Raw genomic sequence first — 19,963 nt, forward strand, 5'->3', positions numbered from 1 at the left:
CGGATGGGACATTTCCTAAGTAGTGCGGACAGTAGACATTCCTCAATCTACGGTGTCACGTGTGTACCTCATGGAAGGTATTACCTCCCACCATGGACAGCGCAGTGGCTGTCCGCGGGTGCTTAATTATTGTGACCAGCGGCATCTGGACAGAATTGTCAGTAGCAATAGACAAGCGATACTGGCTCAAATCACATCCACCTTCAATGCAGGAGGTACTAGGCGTATATCCAGCAGGTCAGTGCAATGTTCTTTAGCTTCCATGGGATATGGGAGCAGAAGACCCACCGGAGTGCCCCTGTTAACACTACGACACCAGACACAGCATCTCGCCTGGGCTTGTGTTGTCACTAATTGGACCCGGAAGGGCTGACAACAAGTAGTGTGGTCGGATTAGTCACGGGTTCCAGTTGTTTTGGGCTGAGGGTAAGGTTTGGGTGTGGCAAAGACCTGATGAGGCCATGGACCCTAGTTTCCAACAAGGCACCGTGGAGGCCACCACATTCGTCCGACATGAGCCCAATTGAGCATTTATGTGACGTGGTGGAGAGTTCCATTCACACACATGATCCTGCACCTACAAATATCAGGGAGCTGTGGGAAGCTATCCAGACGGCATGGGTCACCGTCTCTACCAAGGTCTTCCGCTCACTTGTGGAAACTATGCCACGTCGAGCTGCTGCACTTTGCGAGGCTAGGTGTCCTACATTATGCTAGATATCTATCCCATGACTTTTGGCACGTGTGTGTGTGGGTATGTGTGTGCGCGTATATTTATTTTCATTTCTGGCGACTTTTTTCTTTTTAATAACTTAGAAATCAGTGTCACTACCCCTCTACTATGGAATCCCCGGTGAAGGCGCCACAGAGGCCTCCTGTAAGATTACAGAGCACAGCAGTCTATACAGAACACCGCAAAGGGTGATCTAAGCGCCGGTAAGAGTCTGTTATGGTTCCTAGCAGATCTGAAATACACCAGAACATTATGATACTGGTGTAAGCAGGCACAGCACAATATACAGGGTTAATGTGTAGGGCTCAGGAAAGGACAGAAAGGGGGACATGATTTAAATATGTCAAGGACACCTTCACTCTGTCAGTCACTTTAAGTCAGTGAAACTTCAAAATTATATTAAAACTACGGTACTGGTAAAAAATTTAAGTTATGAAGGAAAGTAACGTGGAATATTAAAGAACGTGTCATAATCCTTTTAGTACATCTTGTTTAAACCAGCTATGGAAGGGGGGAATCGTAAAAGTAATAGTAGATGGGGCTGTATAACTGAGGACGTGTTATGGAGGAATTAGGGAATTACTGGGGAGATCTTCTTACTGACAGCAGCCGATGACTGGAACAAATGTGGCTGGCAAAGGATCATTAGAGGGGCTAAACACAGATCTGCCCTGGGAAGAAACCATTTGCAGATGGGGTAACCTCTGTTTATCTGCTGATGTTACATTGCTGCCTCAGCTCCAAGCCTGTGGAATTAACAGTTTATTCATGTTACTCATTTAGCTGAAACAGATACAGGTATAAAATGACGTTTATCTCTGGTATACTCGTTGCAAACCTAAAAATGGTATAAAGGTATATTGATCCTAAAAAATCGGGCGACATGTTATATCCACGACTGGGAACGCAAGATGTAAGGCGACGTCTCTTCAGTATGTTTCTCTGTGATCTCACGTGAAATGTAGACACAATATTTTTCCAATTAACTCAATATCGGCCATGATATCCTGCACAAGTGTTTGTCCATAATGACACACAGGAGAAAGATGATGTAACCCACGGCAACCAGGAGGCTCTAAGGCTGATCAGCCAATAATAGGACGAGTTTGATTGGTGGCTGTGTGTGCCAACATGAGTTCATTCTGCATCAGTTCTCATGAAAGGCTCCTAAGGAGCCCCCCTCCCCTGTTATATTATGGCCAATACTTCATTCCACAATCCCTACAGAAACATATAAAGACATGAGCCCGTAATGTACAGAGAATGCTGTTCTGACTCCTCACTGATTTCATTGCAGCTGCTTCCATTCCGCATATTGTGGCTTCCGGAATCATTTCAGCCCTGGCCAGTTGTATGTTACCCCTGCTGTACTCGCCCCTTCTATGTTAATATTAGTTATCCCTATGGACGAGCCCTAATGGTGGGTAAACACTACACGATATGCTCCCTGAGCGATATCGTGTAGTGTTGTCCCCGGCAGGCTGTGCTCAATGTCGTTCATGACATTGAGCACAGCCGCTGAACGATATCATTAACGATATCGTTCAGCGCTGGGCTCTCTACCCCATTCCCTGACATGCAGCAACCTGACGAGATCGTCAGGTTGGCCTGCATGTCAGCCCGATGAACGATAATGACAAACGACCCGTGGGAACGCGCGTCGTCATTATCATTCATCTTTTTGGGGTTAAAAATGGACGATAAAGTGGACGACTGAACGATAACGATATCGTTATCGTTCAGTCGTCCACTTTATCGCCCAGTGTACACGCACCTTTACTGTGTTCTCATGGTCACACTCTCACCTGCTACAAAGCGTGAAGTGTTTGAGGCGTTATCAATGGGGTTTAATCTCAGTGAGGTCATTGCAGTGCTGCTATCTAGATTGGAAAAATGAAGCTTTTTATTTTCCATTATCTCACAAACCAGATGTCCTCTAACTACAACAGATAAGATCATGACAACCCAAGAGAATACCTGAGGAGGATTTAGATCATTGATCACAAGATTTTCATTTCAACAAGACTGAAAAGCCACCGCCACATAACATGCTGTCTTATTGTCAGGTACTAACACTTCTGTAGTCTCACTGGTCATCGGCATGCCGCACCAGTACCTGGTCATAACGGCAACACAACGGCAGCGGGCAACAGGCACATCACACCGACAGAGCACCACGGCACGCCACAACAGCGGCGGTCCACAACGCATAAGGCTACGGAGTACCATAGCAGCCCTGGCCCTCGCCAGCACCGGGCCGCAATACACGACACCAGTACTGGGCAATAATGCACCACGGCGGTAACAAACCACAGCGTCTTATGCCAGCACAAGCGCTAGGCCACAGCGACTCACACCGACAAACCCAAAGCAAAAAAAAATCAACATTCAACACCTCCTGTAAAGAATCATATAAAGACTTATGACAAGAGGATGACAAAATCTAATGAGGGGTGTAGATTACACGATTTTGTTGGAATCGGTATGACATACCGCTAGACCAAAGCCCGGCAGATGTAATACCGACGCCGGAAGGTAGACGAATGAAGATCCCGACAGGGTAAGTATTTTAGCTATCCCTAACCCTTTCCCTCCCCCTAACCCTCCCTTAGGGGTGCCTAACCATAACCTCCCCCCCCAGTGCCTAACAATAACCTCCACCCAGGGGTGCCTAAACCTAACCCCCCCTTCCCCGCACCCTGAAATTAACCCTCCCGAAGGGATGCCTAACCCTAACCTCCCCCCCTAGTGCCTAACCATAACCTCCCCCCAGGGGTGCCTAAACCTAACCCCCCCATTCCCCACACCCTGAAACTAACCCTCCCGGAGGAATGCCTAACTTTAACCAACCTTCCCCTAGCTTAACCCCCAACCCTCCCAGAGAGGGGTGCCTAACCCTAACCTCCCCACAAAGATGCCTAACCCTAACCTCCCCCCAGGGGTGCCTAACCCTAACCACCCCTTCCCCTGGCCTAACCCCAACCCTTCCAGGGGGGTGCCTAACCCTAAGTCCCCGCGGCTGTCCACTCCCGACGTCCGGCTTACCTTTTTTTGGTATGCCGGGTGTCGGGATTTCGGTGTGGAGATGATAGGCGTCGGGAATTCGACGCCTATCAGTAATCACATGCCGGGATTTCACAGTCGGGAAGCCGGCGATTGGCATTTCGACCTCCGGCTTCCTGACCGCATACCGATTTTGCCCATCGATCCTGCAGACTCATGCATGAATGATCAATGTCCGGTGGCACACACCTGATAAACTAGACATGTACTATATTTAATAGAAAAAGGTCTTTATTTGTAATTAATGGACCTGCACAGCCGATAGGCAGCATCATGCTACATAACATACTATAGTATTTTGTATCTATACTGAACTGAAATGTAAAGAAACAAAAACTATTTTTCTATTGTACCAATTTAGTATTGGTTTGCTGCAGAGTGACTTATTAGATATGGGATATCTATCGCATGACAGCAACATTTCCTGATACACAAAGATGATCACCCGCCCAGGGCACTGCCTGTCAGAGACTGTGACAAGGTGGTATGTGAGCAATTTATCAAGCTGCTGTGCCCAGCTGGGCAACTCATTACACAGGGAAACTGGATGGAGACGAGACGCCTCTGTCTGTGGAGAGGAACAGCGGCCTAACCACACAGAGAACAATGCTGCTGCACCAATCATACAGGGTAGCCACTTCTGTCTAGGCTTGTAGGAGGGCTCCCGGAGGGCGAGATCAAGTAGGCAACATAGTAGGCTTTTTATCCATTTATTGTTTAGAAAGTGATAAGGTCATGTAATGCAGAGGCTGGAGTTGGACAGTAGAGCTAATTTAAGATCTATTACAAGATCAACAGCCAATTAATAGACAACGGTGGATATTTTCTATGTGCAAAAAAATATATAACCAGCAGAAAAAAAAAACATTGATTGGAAGTAACCCAATGAGAGCTCTGCTCATGGTCACAGGCCCACCCCCCGATTCTGTCAATCAATGTTCTCTGCACTCCCTGTCTGTTATAGCTGGATTGCATGGAGACAGATAAGTCCTAACGTTACTGGATGTATTAGTGATCAGAGTGGACTCATGGTTATTCAAGTGTAATGAAAAGGTGAGAAATGAGAGAGCAGTCTGACTTCCACCTTCCAATAAAGATCACTAACAGGAGAATTGGAAAATTAGCAAACATGTGGAAGACCGGCCCTGTTGTGTGACCCATCCTGCCATGACTGAAGGCATGATAACCACATTTACCCAGGGGTAAGGATCACTGTCTCTCTAGCAGACAATACATATCCCGACACTCACATCTTGCAGGAGTTTCTCCAGGTTCTCCTGCAGCTCATAGAAGTAGCGGGAGGTAATGAGTCCATCGCGGGACTTGCCCAGGCAGTCACGAGCCAGCTCGATCACCTGGTGATGAATGAAGCTTAGGGCACCATCTGCCAGCGGAAGGACACTCTCTGGAGCATTGCTGGTTATGAAATCCGCCAGTCTCTCTTCCATTTGGGCAGTGGCCTTTAGGAAACGAGAGGTACCAAGAGTCAACACACAAAGCAGTGAACACTGCGAGCAAGGACTTACCTAGAGTGTATTTAACTATACATCATCATAGTCATGCAATTTGCTGTCAGTCTACAAATTACCTTAACCGGACTGTAAAGAACGCAGGAATCCATTCTCACATCTAATAAGCCAGACACCTGAACAACCCATTCAGCTGGACAATAAGTACCTGACCCATTATCGGAGATCATAGACAAAATATTACCCCTGAATATATCACAGCCATTACCTTCTCACCTGAATATCAGACATCCCATGACCCCTACACCTGAATATCAGACATCCCATGTTCCCCTGCACCGGAATATCAGACATCCCATGTTCCCCTGCACCTGAATATCAGACATCCCATGTTCCCCTGCACCTGAATATCAGACATCCCATGTTCCCCTGCACCGGAATATCAGACATCCCATGTTCCCCTGCACCGGAATATCAGACATCCCATGTTCCCCTGCACCGGAATATCAGACATCCCATGTTCCCCTGCACCGGAATATCAGACATCCCATGTTCCCCTGCACCGGAATATCAGACATCCCATGTTCCCCTGCACCGGAATATCAGACATCCCATGTTCCCCTGCACCGGAATATCAGACATCCCATGTTCCCCTGCACCTGAATATCAGACATCCCATGTTCCCCTGCACCTGAATATCAGACATCCCATGTTCCCCTGCACCTGAATATCAGACATCCCATGTTCCCCTGCACCTGAATATCAGACATCCCATGTTCCCCTGCACCGGAATATCAGACATCCCATGTTCCCTGCACCTGAATATCAGACATCCCATGTCCCCTGCACCTGAATATCAGACATCCCATGACCCCTGCAGCTGAATATCAGACATCCCATGACCCCTGCAGCTGAACAGCAGACATCCCATGTTCCCCTGCACCTGAATATCAGACATCCCCATGTCCCCCGCACCTGAATATCAGGCATCCCCATGTCCCCCGCACCTGAATATCAGGCATCAAATAACCCCTTCACTCAAAGATCACACTTCACACGATCCTTGCACGCCTGAATATCACACATCACATGAGCCCCTCACATGACCACTTCACGCAAATATCAGACATTACATTACCTCTTCACGCAAAATATCACACCACATTACCACTACACATGGACACTAATGGATCTGACCAGTCACTAAAACGTCACAAACATGATATCGGGGCCTATGTACTAATAACCACGAAACTTATCCCAGGTGATATTTACATTTTTCATGAAAATATCCCCGTTATGTACAAAAGGGAACTCACAGGGACAGCGGTTGCGTTTGGTACATAGGGTAGAGATTGTAGTCCCCATTGATAATAATAGGGACTGATATCTGAAGTGCTATTTAGCACTTTGCCTGAGTTTTCTGTGAAGTCACCTATATTGTGCAATTAGTACATAGGAACAATTCATACAATTACGCAGAAACTGCAGTTTCTACATAATTTTATGGAAAAAAACTTGATACACAGGCCCTTCACTTGGATGCAGAATATATTACCTGACATGACACAGACCTCATATAACCTCTTCACCATACTGTATCTCAGACATCCCATTTTAGAAAATTTAGGGTTCAATGAGTCAATGGGGGAGATTCAATTCAGTGTGAATTGCCTTGCACATCATAGTACCACGGCTAAAATGCTGTCACTAATCTAATTACATACAGTAGTCCCACGACGACAATCAAACCTGAAATAGGGGGCATTAAGCTCGCACCTCCAGAGGGTGTCAGCACACTAGCCATAGTAATGCAATGTGCAGTTCAACAAGCACTTAACTTCTCCTCCCTCAATATGTTCATTACAAACTCTATCCTGTGTCACAGAGAAGAGCACTGTACAGTAATAACATGCTGTAGTGTAGGCTACAGAGCTGACACTCCGGCTTACCTTAGGGAATCTCTCTTTGTACACATGATTCATCATTATTATCTCCCCATCGTATGAGATGGGGGAACGTCCGGGACTGGAGGGGAGAAATCAGAGAGTCACATCGTATTCATTTTATGACAAACTAGGAATAGGGAAAATAAGAGAGTGTAATATCAGCAGAACCAACGCCAGATGCAGGACAGTTCTGTTACAGAATTCAACCAATCATTTCATCATTTCAGTTCTGCTACATAAATAAAAAAAATACTTTAGGAAGCGCGTTTTGGTCCGTTATGATCATATATAGAGATAATTTCAGCATGAATTCCCAGCAGGCTGTCGGCTGGGTTACAGCTGGTTATCACCTGGTAATAAATCTTCCTGTCACTCTCCAATCAGCCAGCAAAAAAAAAGAGCCAGAAAACCAGAGCCCACAAAATAAACAGTGTTATAATTTAGGTACATGTTAAGTTTGTGGAGCGATGCCAGAATGATGTCACCCCCCAGCACTGAGCAATATATTATATTGCAGAGAAAGATGGCATTGGGATTGTAATAAGGTAATACACATTGGCTGGACGCTATGACAGGTGCTGCATACTAAGCATTCAGAGGTAGCGATGTAATCCCATGAATGAGTCACCCACGGCTCACCGGTCCCTGCGCCCCCACCAAGGGACAATGATGTCATCCAGAAACAATAATTACATACTTAAATTGCCTGGGACTCAGTGGAGTGTGTCCTGGTGATTGCTGCTGTGTGGACTTTACTGGGAGCTGTACGTTACCATGTACAGGACAAAGGAGGGACGTGCAGATGTCTGAGCGGAGGGATAAGGGTCCAGCTTCTCAATGTAACATAAATATGCATGTAATTCCATGTACAAGGAAGGTGTAAAGTGATTTCTCCGCAGAGCTCAATGTTTTCTGGACACACAATGGCAGGTAATGGCAAAAGGGTACCTCTGTGTCACCCAAGCCAAGGATTACACAAGCAAAGGGGCATTAATATTAAATGTTGGGATGGATGAATGAGCCAGGGAGGTCAGAGAATAAAACATGCGGGAGGGGGCCGGTCAGATCTTAAAGACTTTAGTGAAAACAAAAACTATATATTCGGTCACTAAATGCCTGACAGTAATAAGGAATAAATACTCAATTTATCTAAGTAGTGGAAGATTAACCAAAATATTTTTATCATCATGCAATAAAGTTTAGTTCCGGCGCACAATGTATACTATGATCCAAGATATATTATGTCGCTGTTGCTCCCATAAGTTTCTTTGAAGAAGGTAACGCTCTGCTCTGAAAGGTGAGTGGAGATGGTTATCTCTCTCTCTGAGCGGTGAGGGCTCCAGCACAAGACGCACAACAGAAAAGAACAATATTGGGGAATTGCGATAAGAAGTGAATGGCAGGAGCCTACTCCACATGAGAAAAAGATTCTGGCGGCTATGAATTCATCTGTTACCTTCCGAGGGAGAATGTAAATCAGCCTCATTGGAAATTGGCTGGGAAGGAAATGTGTCTCGGAAACCAGCAAAAGGTTATGTGAGGAATCCTCGGGGAGGGTAGATTTGCATGAACAAGCCCATGTGAAAATAACACTTCAAATTAAATGTGTGATTGACTATGGCGCGGGGCGGGCGGTAATGCGGTATATGTAGAAAAAAAACAAAACGTACTGTAGCCTGGGCAGGAATAATTACATGGATAATCGGCTACGCATAAACAAGGATCTGGACGGCTGCGTTTATTAGGGAACCGCTGGAAGGGCAGGGATGGTAATCCCACCAAGGCAAAGTAGTGAGTCATTCTGTAATCTGCAAGGACAATTCTGTAACTGCTTAGTCAGATTATAATATGCAGCTAACCCCACCCACAGGGAGCACAACACTATTCTCACACCCCCAGGCCAGGAGGACCCAGAAACCAGGGGGCACACAGCATCATACGCACCCCCCCAGGGGGCACACAGTGCCGCACATACCTTTAGAAGGCATATAGCACCATCCACACACCCCTGGGGGCACATAGCGCCACACATATCCTCAGAAAGCACAAAGCTCCATCCGTACTCCCATCCAGAGGGCATAGAGAGCGCAATCCGTACTCCCACCCAGACGGCACAGAGCGCGCAATCCGTACTCCCACCCAGAGGGCACAGAGAGCGCAATCCGTACTTCCACATTTGGGGCACAAAGCACCACCCGCAATCCCACTAGGGGGCACACAGTACTGCCCGCAATCCACTATGGGGCACAGAGTACCGCCCGCAACCCACTATGGGTCACTCAGCAACGCCCACATCCCACAAAGGGGCATACAGCACTGCCTGCACTCACTGGAGGCACAAAGCGCTGGCCGCACCCACAGGAAGCACAAAGCGCTCTCCGCATCCACAGGAGGCTCAATAGCTGCCGAATCCACAGGAGACACAAAGCGCTACCAGTACCCCCCACAAGGCACACAGCCCCATTTGCACCCCCTCATTTATCTATAATTGCATATCTAACGAACAGTCCCCATAGAAAACCATCACACCTGCTGTACCCCCAGCTGCACATAAAGTTACTGCCACTTCCCAGTAACATGAAACATAGGACGGGGCTAATGCAGATCCTGTATCCCCCCATCCCTCACAGTTCATATAAAACGGTGTAGGAAAAGGAACTGTTGATACACCACATTAGAATGTATCTAACCTACAATTAGTGACCAGTGAGGCATAGAAAATCATGTTCACAAGAAGGAACTGACTGACAGGGGTGAGTGGGGTGTATGTGTATGTAAAATAAGAGATATGGTAAGAACTTACCTTTGTTATCTCTATTTCTACGAATGTCCATAGGGTTCCACAGGATGCCTTGGGGTAGGTGATGTCGTCAGGCATCGGGCACCTCAGAGTTAAATTTTCATCCTCCCAGGATGCACTGGGGTCCCTCTCCTATACCCCGCCCCCAAGCCAAGGCATCTCAGTTTCGTAGCAAGCCATAGGCCGGAGGAGGAGAACAAAGAGAGAGAAGAACGTCTGGAACACACAAGAATCACTTTCTCACCAGAAGGAGACGGAAAAAACGGTGACCAGATCAAAGCCCATCTGCAGTACAGGTGCGACAGGGCAGGAGTCCTGTGGGATCCTCTGGACTTCGTAGAAATAGAGATAACAAGGGTAAGTTCTTACCATATCTCTTATTTTCTACATCAGGGTCCATAGGGTATCCACAGGATACCTTGGGGATGTCCCAAAGCAGTATCCTTTAAGGGTGGGGACGCTCCTGTGCTGGAAGGAGAATCCGCCGACCGAAGGAAGCATCCTGAGAGGCGAAGGCATCAAATGCATAATACCTCACAAAGGTATGGACAGAAGACCACGTAGCTGCCTTGCACAGCTGAACTGCAGAGGCACCACGGTGAGCTGCCCATGAAGAACCCACAGACCAAGTAGACTGAGCTTTAAGAGAGGATGGTACAGACAGGCCCACATGAATGTAAGCCTCAGAAATCGCCATGCGAATCCATTCTGCCAAGGTTTGCTTAGTGGCAGGCCAACCCTTCTTATGGAAACCATAGAGGACAAACAGAGAGTCCGATTTCCTAAATGAACTGGTACGGTAAACATAAATCCTAAGAACCCGTACCACATCCAAGGAGGCCTCACCAGCAGATAGGTCTGGGGAATTAAAGGCCGGTACTACAATTTCCTCATTGATGTGGAAACTAGATACCACCTTAGGTAGAAACCCAGGGCAAGTGCTCAGCACTGCCCTGTCCCTATGAAAAATTAGGAATGGGGAGCGACATGAAAGAGCCCCCAAATCTGACAGTCTTCTGGCCGAGGCAATGGCCAGAAGAAACAGTCTTAGCTGTGAGCCATTTTAAATCCAGAGCCCAATGGTTCAAATGGCGGTCATTGGAGAGCCCTAAGGACCACAGGTGGAACAAAGGGAGGCTGTATGCAAAGTACACCTTGCATAAAAGTGTGGAAGTGTGCAATCCTACGCTGAAACCACACAGAGGGCGGAAACCTGCACCTTCAGTGAAGCAAGGCGAAGACCATGATCTAAGCCCGCTTGTAGGAAAGCCAAAAACCCGGATATCCTAAAAACCTGAGGATCATAGCTTCTAGGTCGACACCATTCAAAGAAAGTATGCCACACTCGGTGGCAAATTCTTGCAGAAGCCGGCGTCCGAGCTCTGAGCATGGTGTTAACAACAGAGCTGGGAAAACCCCTGGACCTCAAGAGAGCAGTTTCAACAGCCACGCCATCAAAGACAGATGGCCCAGGTCCGGGTGATGGCAAGGACCTTGAGACAACAGGTCAGGACGCAGAAGCAACCACATCGGAGCGTCTATGGATAGGCTCCTGAGATCTGAGTACCAGTGCGTACTGGGCCACGCTGGAGCTATCAGCAGGAGCGTGATGCCTTCTTGCTTGAATTTGTGACTCACTCGAGGAAGAAGGGAGAACGGAGGGAAGAGGTGCGCAAACGGGAAGGTCCACTGGACCGACAGAGCGTCTACCAGAAGTGCCTATTAGGGATGTGCAGGCTCGGATAGGTTTGAGTTTGCACGTTGAGTTCGGATTTTTCCCTCCAAAAAAACGGAACTCAGAAAGAGGCAAAACGTCATCTTACATGGACGAACATCATCATTCCTGGACTTTCCAGGAATGATGATGTTCGTCCATGTGAGATGACTTTTTGCCTCTTTCTGAGTTCCGTTTTTTTGGAGGGAAAAATTCGAACTCAACGTGCAAGCTCGAACCTATCCGAGCCTGCACATCCCTAGTGCCTATGTGTCTCTTGTTCTTGACCCGTACACAGGAAGCTTATTGTTGTGCCGGGAGGCCATGAGGTCTATCTCTGGAAGGCCCCACTTGTTCACCAGTAGCTGAAACACCTCCTGGTGAAGAGACCACTCTCCTGGATGCACGTCTTGACGGCTGAGAAAGTCTGCTTCCCAGTTGAGGACTCCTGGTATGAACACTGCCGAGATGGCAGGGAGATTGCCTTCCATCCACGCTAGAATGCGGGACACCTCTGTCAGGGTTGCCTGACTGCGGGTTCCTCCTTGGCGGTTTATGTAAGCCACCGTGGTGGCATTGTCCGACTGCACCTGCACAGGCTTTCTGTGGAGGACATGTCTTGCTTGCTGGAGAGCTTTGAAAACTGCCCTTAGTTCCAAGATGTTGATTGGAAGCGCAGATTCTGCTGGTGTCCACAATTCCATGGAAGAAGTGTGGGCCCGACACTGCTCCCCAACCTCGAAGACTGGCGTCCGTCGTCAGAAGGACCCAGTCAGCAATCCAAAAGGGGCGCCCCCTGTTCAGGTGAGTAGTCTGCAGCCACCAGGCTAACGACAGACGTACCTCCGGTGACAGCACCATTATCTGTGTCTTTATCCAGTGGGGCAACCCATTACATCTGGAGAGGATCAACTTCTGCAAAGGTCTGGAGTGAAACTGGGCAAACGCCATCATGTCGAACATCGACACCATGGAACCCAGTAACCTCATCGCCGAGTGAATAGACACCCAGCGACTCTGCAGGCAACTGCGTACTTTTGCCTGTAATGCAGAGATCCTTTCCTCCGTCACAAAGATCCTCTGATGTTGGGAGTCCAACAGGGCTCCGAGATGGACCATCGCCTGTGATGGCACCAGGGATGACTTCTTCCAGTTTATCAGCCAGCCGTGAGCCTGCAGCACAGAGACTGTCAATTGCAGATGGCGCTGACGGATCTCTGGAGACCGTGCCAACAGCAGAAGGTCGTCCAGATAGGGCAACGAGCGGACCCCCTGCATCCACAGGTGGGCTGCCATGACTTTGGTAAACACTCGAGGCGCTGTGGCCAAACCAAAGGGCAGTGCCTGAAATTGGAAGTGTTGGTCTCCTACTGCAAACCTGAGGAAACGCTGGTGTGCTGAGACACCATAAAATCCCCCGGCTCCGTCGCCAAAATGATGGAATGCAGGGTCTCCATCCTGAACCGAGGAATCCTCAAGAATTTGTTGAGTGATTTGAGGTTGAGGATGGGCCTGTAAGACCCATTGGGTTTCTGTACCAGAAAAAGATTGGAGTAATACCCCGAAGCTCTCTGGGACAACGGGACCGGCACTATAACTCCAGCCTGGAGCATAGAGTGGATCACCTTCCGGAATTCCCGGGCCTTGTCTTGATCTGACTGAAGGCCCATGGTGAAAAAATACTGGCTGGGAGGCCTCCGCCGGAAGGAGGGCGTACCCCTGAGAGACCACTTCTCTTACCCAAGTGTCTACGGTTGTGAGACACCAGCACTGGGTAAACTGAAGAAGCCGGCCTCCCACTTTGGGGTCCCCCAAGGGGACGCCCGTCCCGTCAGGCTGAGGGCTTATCGTCCAACTTGGGAGTTGGACGTCTTTTACTCCAAGCCTGCTTCTTTGGCTTGGCAGATTTCTAGGCCCCTGTCTGTCTAGGAAAGGACTGCACTTTGAACTTACCCAGGGCCCTATAGGGCCGAAAGAACGAAGTCCCAGACCCTGATGGGACACGCAGACTTACCTGCTGCCAGAGTGGCCACAATTTTGTCCAGATCAGGGCCAAACAGGACCTGTCCATTAAAGGGCAAGCATTCCAATCCCTTTTTGGAATCTGCGTCTGCTTTCCAAGAACGCAACCACAGGGTGCGGCGCGCAGCCACTGCTGCTGAGGAGATTCTGGAAGTGCGGAGCCCTATATCTAAGGCTGCCTCATTAATGTACGTAGCTGAGTCTCTGTGGTTACCCACTAACTTCACCTGCTCAGGTGACGAGTCAGCGTCTAGAGACATCTCGAAGCTATCAGCCCAACGCTTCATGGCTCTGGCAACCCAGCACACGGCCATTGCCGATCTGGATGCCCCCCGCAAGGGAATAAATGGATTTCAGGCATATTTCCACCTTGCGATCTGTATCATCCTTTAAGGAGGACATGGAGGGCATGGGCAATGTAGCACTCCTCACCAGGCGTGTGACATGAGAATCCACCTGTGGAGGGGTTTCCCATTTGGAAAAATAATTATCCGCAAAGGGGAACGCAAAAGCCAAACGTTTTTGAGGCTTGTACCGCCTACCTGGACTTTTCCACGCCTCCTCTAAATGATCCACTAACTGACCAGATAGAGGGAATACAGTGGCATCACCCTTAATATCCTTAAAGGCGGCATATTTAGATTTGGCCACGGGGGGATCATCATCTGTAATAACCAAGGCCGCACGGACTGCCCGTATAAGGCCAGGTATATAGATTTTAGACTTGGACTCCACCTCCTTAGTACGAGGGCACTCCTGGTCTGAGAGGTAAAAATTCTCCCCGTCATCAGACGTTATGTCATCCTCATCATAATGAGCTGTCTGAGACATTAAAGGCCTCTTAGCAGGCCGCAATGATGACTCCCCCTGTAAAACGTCCGTCAGGTGCTGTACCGTATTGGACAATGAGTACCCACGAAGGTTCCTGGGAGACCTGGGGGGGCGAAAGTGGGAGACACTGGGGTACCATCAGCTGTCTAGGGAACCCCTGCATGGGTGATGACCCTACCGACTGCTGCGATAACCCCATTTGGGGAACGCAGGGGGCGTCGCCAGTTGGCCCACAAGGGTTGTAAGTGCCTTAGCAAAACAAGCCCAAGGCGGTTCCTGCACAGGCGCAGTTACAGAAATCGGGCATGAAATTATAATATGCCCGACATAAACCTTCAGTGTGCCCCTCACCCTCCGCTATTGGTACAGTACATGCGGTACACTTTAGCTGGAGAGGAAATTCACGTTCACTCTCAGACATGATGAGTGTAACAGAGCTGTATGTGACTCCCCTCACAGACAATATTTCTACTCTGAGGCAATGAATACACTGCAACACCGCACCGCAAGGGCTTTTGCAGAAGAAGAACCAGGGATAGTAAAATGGCTGACAGTCAGAAGTGAAAGTACAGGCAGACAGCGCTAGCATTAAGTCACATACAATGCAGAAATAACTCCATGCACTATCAGCACTGAGATCATCTACGTAGACACACAGCCTGGTAGGACACAGTGCAGCATACTCTAACCTTACTCTGGAGGAGAGGTATGCGGGGGGACCTGGACCGTGATGCCACCTGCAATCAGCGTCCAGCAGCGTTTGCACACACTTCATTAGAAAATGGCCGCCGAGGAGCAGAGAGGAGGCGGGCCCGGGGGAGGAGCGCTGACACAGCCCGCCAGACCGCTGTGGAGAGGCACTGTGCAGCGGGGGAGGCACCGGCTGTTAAGACAGGGAAGGCGCGCTGACCCTGGCATGCTATTAACCCCTGGGACGCCGCGCTGTACCGCACATGCTGCGGCCCGCTGTCCCTGGTGGTCTAGTGGAAGCGCAGGTTAATACCTGGCTCCACGCGCAGTCTGTCCCCAGGGAGCCCCCTGCCTGGAGACCTACAGGACTGTGATACTGGCGGGTACCCTCTACGGGACCCCGCCGCTTACCTGCTCCCTTGAAGCCGGCCACAGTCCAGGTAATCCGGGGTCACCGCTAGCTGTGACCCCAGCTACCTACCAGCAACCTAGAATCAGTACCGGCGTTCTGGTCCGGCGGGGTGGAGGAGCGACAGCATGGACGTCAGTACTGACTGTCCATGCTGTACAGCTCATTTGTGCAGTCACAGCTGCTTGTAGAAAGCTTCAGGGGCCATTTTATAGCCCTACTCTGCTTGCAAGCGATCCGACTCCTGGCCGGACACCAACGAAACTGAGATGCCTTGGCTCGGGGGCGGGGTATAGGAGAGGGATCCCAGTGCATCCTGGGAGGATGAAAATGTAACTCTGTGGTGTCCGATGCCTGACGTCGTCCTGTGAATACCCCATCCTGTGGATACCCTATGGACCCTGATGTAGAAATGTACATGCAAATGTTCAATTTCAGCATATTAACTCCTGACACCACACATTTACATTTAGACATGTTACACTAGGACCACAGACAGCAGCCTTCTCTAACTTGAAGATTCTGTGAGTGGCTGCTGTAGCAAAGCGCTTAACCCCCAGCTTACAGAAGAAAATATATGTGAAAAAATACAGCACATGTCAGCGGGGCTGGTGATGGTGATAGCACAACTGATATTAAGTATTGTTCAAAGTGAATGGGTGAACAGTATAAACTGGGGATCACACTTGATATGACCTATCACATGTATAAAAGACATATGTTTATTGTGTATTCTATAAAAAGTTCATATCAAAATGACAAAGGTAAATTACTTTCAGTAAAAATCATAAATTAATACATTGTATAATTGGATGAACCTTGGTATTTAAATAAATGCAGATGATAAAATATTTAAAATCAATATATAAATCAAGATTTGGAAAATGAGACCGGTTAATAGATCCCTAATAAGGGAATATCTATAAAAATTCTCAGCACGTCACTGTGTCATTTTCAGAATGACCTAACCTGCAGGTTGGTGTAGTTGGCAGTCCATGTCCCACGGATTCTCATGAATAGTATGAACAAACGTTCAATAGTATGTCCGAGGCTTATCAAGCCTCTGACGAAGCTGTTAACACAGAGAAACGCGTTAGATGGACCTCACCTGTTGAATTGGACTGAGACTCTACACGCTTTCCATGGACATACTATGTACCTTTCGTTTCTTGGCTATTGAGCCGGATTCCGGTAAACACGACACGGGAATCATAGGAATCTCCCTCTGAATATTGCATCAAGCTATTCAGCTGCTGAGCTGACATCATCGTTGGGAGATAACCACCTGTTCATACTATTCATGAGAATCCGTGGGACATGGACTGCTAACCTTACCTACCCGCAGGATTACAGAATCCCCCTCGGAATATTGCACCAAGCTGCCCAGCTGACAATTCATATGGGGAAAAAATCATCCGATAAAGCAGATTTAACATATTAGTAGACACGGACTGCCAACTACACCAACCTGTAGGTTAGGTCATTCTGAAAATGACACAGTGACGTGCTGAGAATTTTTATAGATATTCCCTTATTAGGGATCTATTAACCGGTCTCATTTTCCAAATCTTGATTTATATATTTATTTACATTTTTTATCATCTGCATTGTTTTAAATACCAAGGTTCATCCAATTGTACCACATATTAATTTATGATTTTTACTGAAAGTATTTACCTTTTGTCATTTTGATATGAACTTGTTATATAATACACAATAAACATATGTCTTTTATACATCTACCTTGTGATTGGTCATATCAAGTGTGATCCCCAGTTTATACTGTTCACCCATTCACTTCGCACGATACTTAATATCAGTTGTGCTATCACCATCCTTTCATTCCGGTTTCCTTTCATGTTTATCTCTAGACATCATTCTGACATCGTTCTCTCTTTTGCATTACGTTCCTGGCACCTACATTTTGGATTGCTTTGGGCTTGCGCTATTGTATTTGATTATACTGAAGACTACAGGTGTCTAGTAATTAGCTGGAGTGCACGTGTTACAGTGTATGACTTCAGTAACTGTTACTCCTCCTGACTTACATATGAAATCACTGGAAACGTCCTTCTCATCGGTGAAACTGATGATGTAGAAAACAGAACGGATGTCTCTCTTGGTACTGATTGCACTGTGCCAGGGATAACCTGTATTTACCTTGTGGCCATCACCGCAGGAGTAATCGCGGACGCATTACAGAGTATACACGGAATAGCAACTGATCGTGTTTGCTGATCATAATAAAACAGTGTGAATATATCATTGTGAAATCCACAGGCTGAAAGGAAATAGGAATTCTGAAGCATCGCTGATGGGCCATGTCCAGCAAGTGTCAATTCCTTCCGCTAAGCAATACATTCTCCTAATCAATATATTGAGCACCTTACATACATCAGAGGAGCCCATTAAATCACATTATAGTTTTTCCACATTATAGATGGACACACAAAGGACAATTTTCAGAAAGGGCAGACAGGTTGACCTGGAAAAGGGGAACGGGGGGGGGGGAGGGTTTGAGACAGACGTGTTCACCTGAGGCTCCGTGATCGTGGGCGCATGGCTGGCGAGTGCCGTCCTTCCTCATCGGTGATGCTCTCGGTACTGAAGTGCTTGGTCAGGAAATGCAGCTCATCCGCCGTCGGCTGATACGGCAGCTGGTGCAGCTTCTCCTGGGATGAGCATGATGACTGAGTACGGAAAACACAGAAAAGGACACTAAAGTGCATGCGTATGGGGCTGGTCAAGGACGCAGGATGGAAAAACCAAACAAAACCAAACGACAGAAAGAGGAAGAAACGCAACCAGCCAAAACGTTATGCTGACTGACAAATAAACACAAAAACAGGACAATAAATCAACCATCACTTTGCTGAAGGGCTTCCATTTTTACCGATCTACAGGTTGGGAATATCCTTCCTATACACACACTATAAAAATAAGGCAGACACACAATAACAAGAGATATGGTAAGAACTTACCTTTGTTATCTCTGTTTCTACGAAGTCCATAGGGTCCACAGGGTTGACCTTGGGGTATAGGTTGGGAACCAAATCCGGGCACCACGCAGTTAAAGCTTTTAGCTCCCAGGATGCACTGGGTCCACTCTCCCTATAACCCCACCCCCAAGCCAGAGGCACCTCAGTTTGTAAGTAGCCAAAGGCCGGAGGAGGAGAGAAAAAGAGAGAGAAAACTGGAACACTCAATAACCATACTCACCGAAATGGGAGACGGAAAACCGGTGACCAGCCACACAGCCCATATGAAGCCAGGTGCGTCAGGGCGGGCGCCCTGTGGACCCTATGGACTTCGTAGAAACAGAGATAACAAAGGTAAGTTCTTACCATATCTCTTGTTTTCTACTTCAGGGTCCATAGGGGGTCCACAGGGTTGACCTTGGGGATGTCCCAAAGCAGTTCAACCAAGGGTGGGGACGCTCCTGTGCTGAGAGGAGAATCCGTCGCCAAAAAGGAAGCATCCTGAGAGGCAAAGGAAACCAATGCCTAGAACCTTAAAAAGGTGTGGACAGAAGACCACGTGGCCACCTAGTAAGGCAAAACAGCCGAGGCGCCACAGCGAGCCGCACACGAGGGTCACATGGCCCGAGAAAAAACAAGCATCAACAACAGGAAGGCCTACCCATGGGTAGGCCCCTGAGGAAGACCTACGAGGCCATCCAAGTCAACATTTGGTTATAGGCCGGCCATCCTTTCCTGTGAAAACCAGAAATCTCAGACCACCAATAAGGAGTCCGATTTCCGTAAGGAACCTGAACGGATCACATAAATCCAAAGAGGCCAGACCACAGTCAATGAGGCCACACCAGCCGAGAGGACTGGGGACAGAATGGCCGTACCATAAGTTCCAGAATAATATGGAACCTGAAAACCACTAAGAAGAAACACAGGGCGAGAGCAACTCCCACCCTGACATGATGCCCTCCAGAAGAGGGAGCCACATGAGAACGCTCCCAATTCAGACACTCTCCTGGTTGATATAAACACCCTGAGAGAAAGAGAGAGCCTAAGCAATAGACCATGTAATGGCTATCACAACCAGCGGTTCCATTGACTGTCCCCGGAGGTAACGAAGAACCACTACTTACTCCCAAGGAGTCCCTAGGGAGGACAAATGGAGGCATAATCAAGAAAACACTCCAAAGGATGAACTGGATACCAGAGTGAAGCAATTCCATATCTTAACCATACTGACAGTGTAGAGATCCGCACTGTCAGGAAGACCAGGCCAAGTGTGAAACCCAAGCCAGCCGGAAGGAATGCCAG

The 19,963-nt window shown here is 48.1% G+C and overlaps 1 protein-coding gene across 6 annotated transcripts in view; it reads right to left on the reverse strand.

Moving 5' to 3' along the window:
• MAST2 (microtubule associated serine/threonine kinase 2) overlaps positions 1-19,963 on the reverse strand; it is a 244,730-nt gene that overhangs the window by 43,965 nt on the left and 180,802 nt on the right. For all 6 annotated transcript variants that reach the window (XM_088471619.1, XM_088471618.1, XM_088471623.1 and 3 more), the window contains 3 exons: positions 18,216-18,370; positions 7,218-7,293; positions 5,047-5,256 (listed from right to left, as the gene is read on the reverse strand). In XM_088471619.1, the coding sequence (XP_088327745.1) occupies positions 5,047-5,256; positions 7,218-7,293; positions 18,216-18,370 (441 nt within the window). The remainder of the gene's footprint in view (positions 1-5,046; positions 5,257-7,217; positions 7,294-18,215; positions 18,371-19,963) is intronic.

Source organism: Taudactylus pleione, unplaced genomic scaffold (genome assembly GCF_031769625.1).
Source record: "Taudactylus pleione unplaced genomic scaffold, aTauple2 ptg000115l, whole genome shotgun sequence".
NCBI lineage: Eukaryota > Metazoa > Chordata > Amphibia > Anura > Myobatrachidae > Taudactylus > Taudactylus pleione.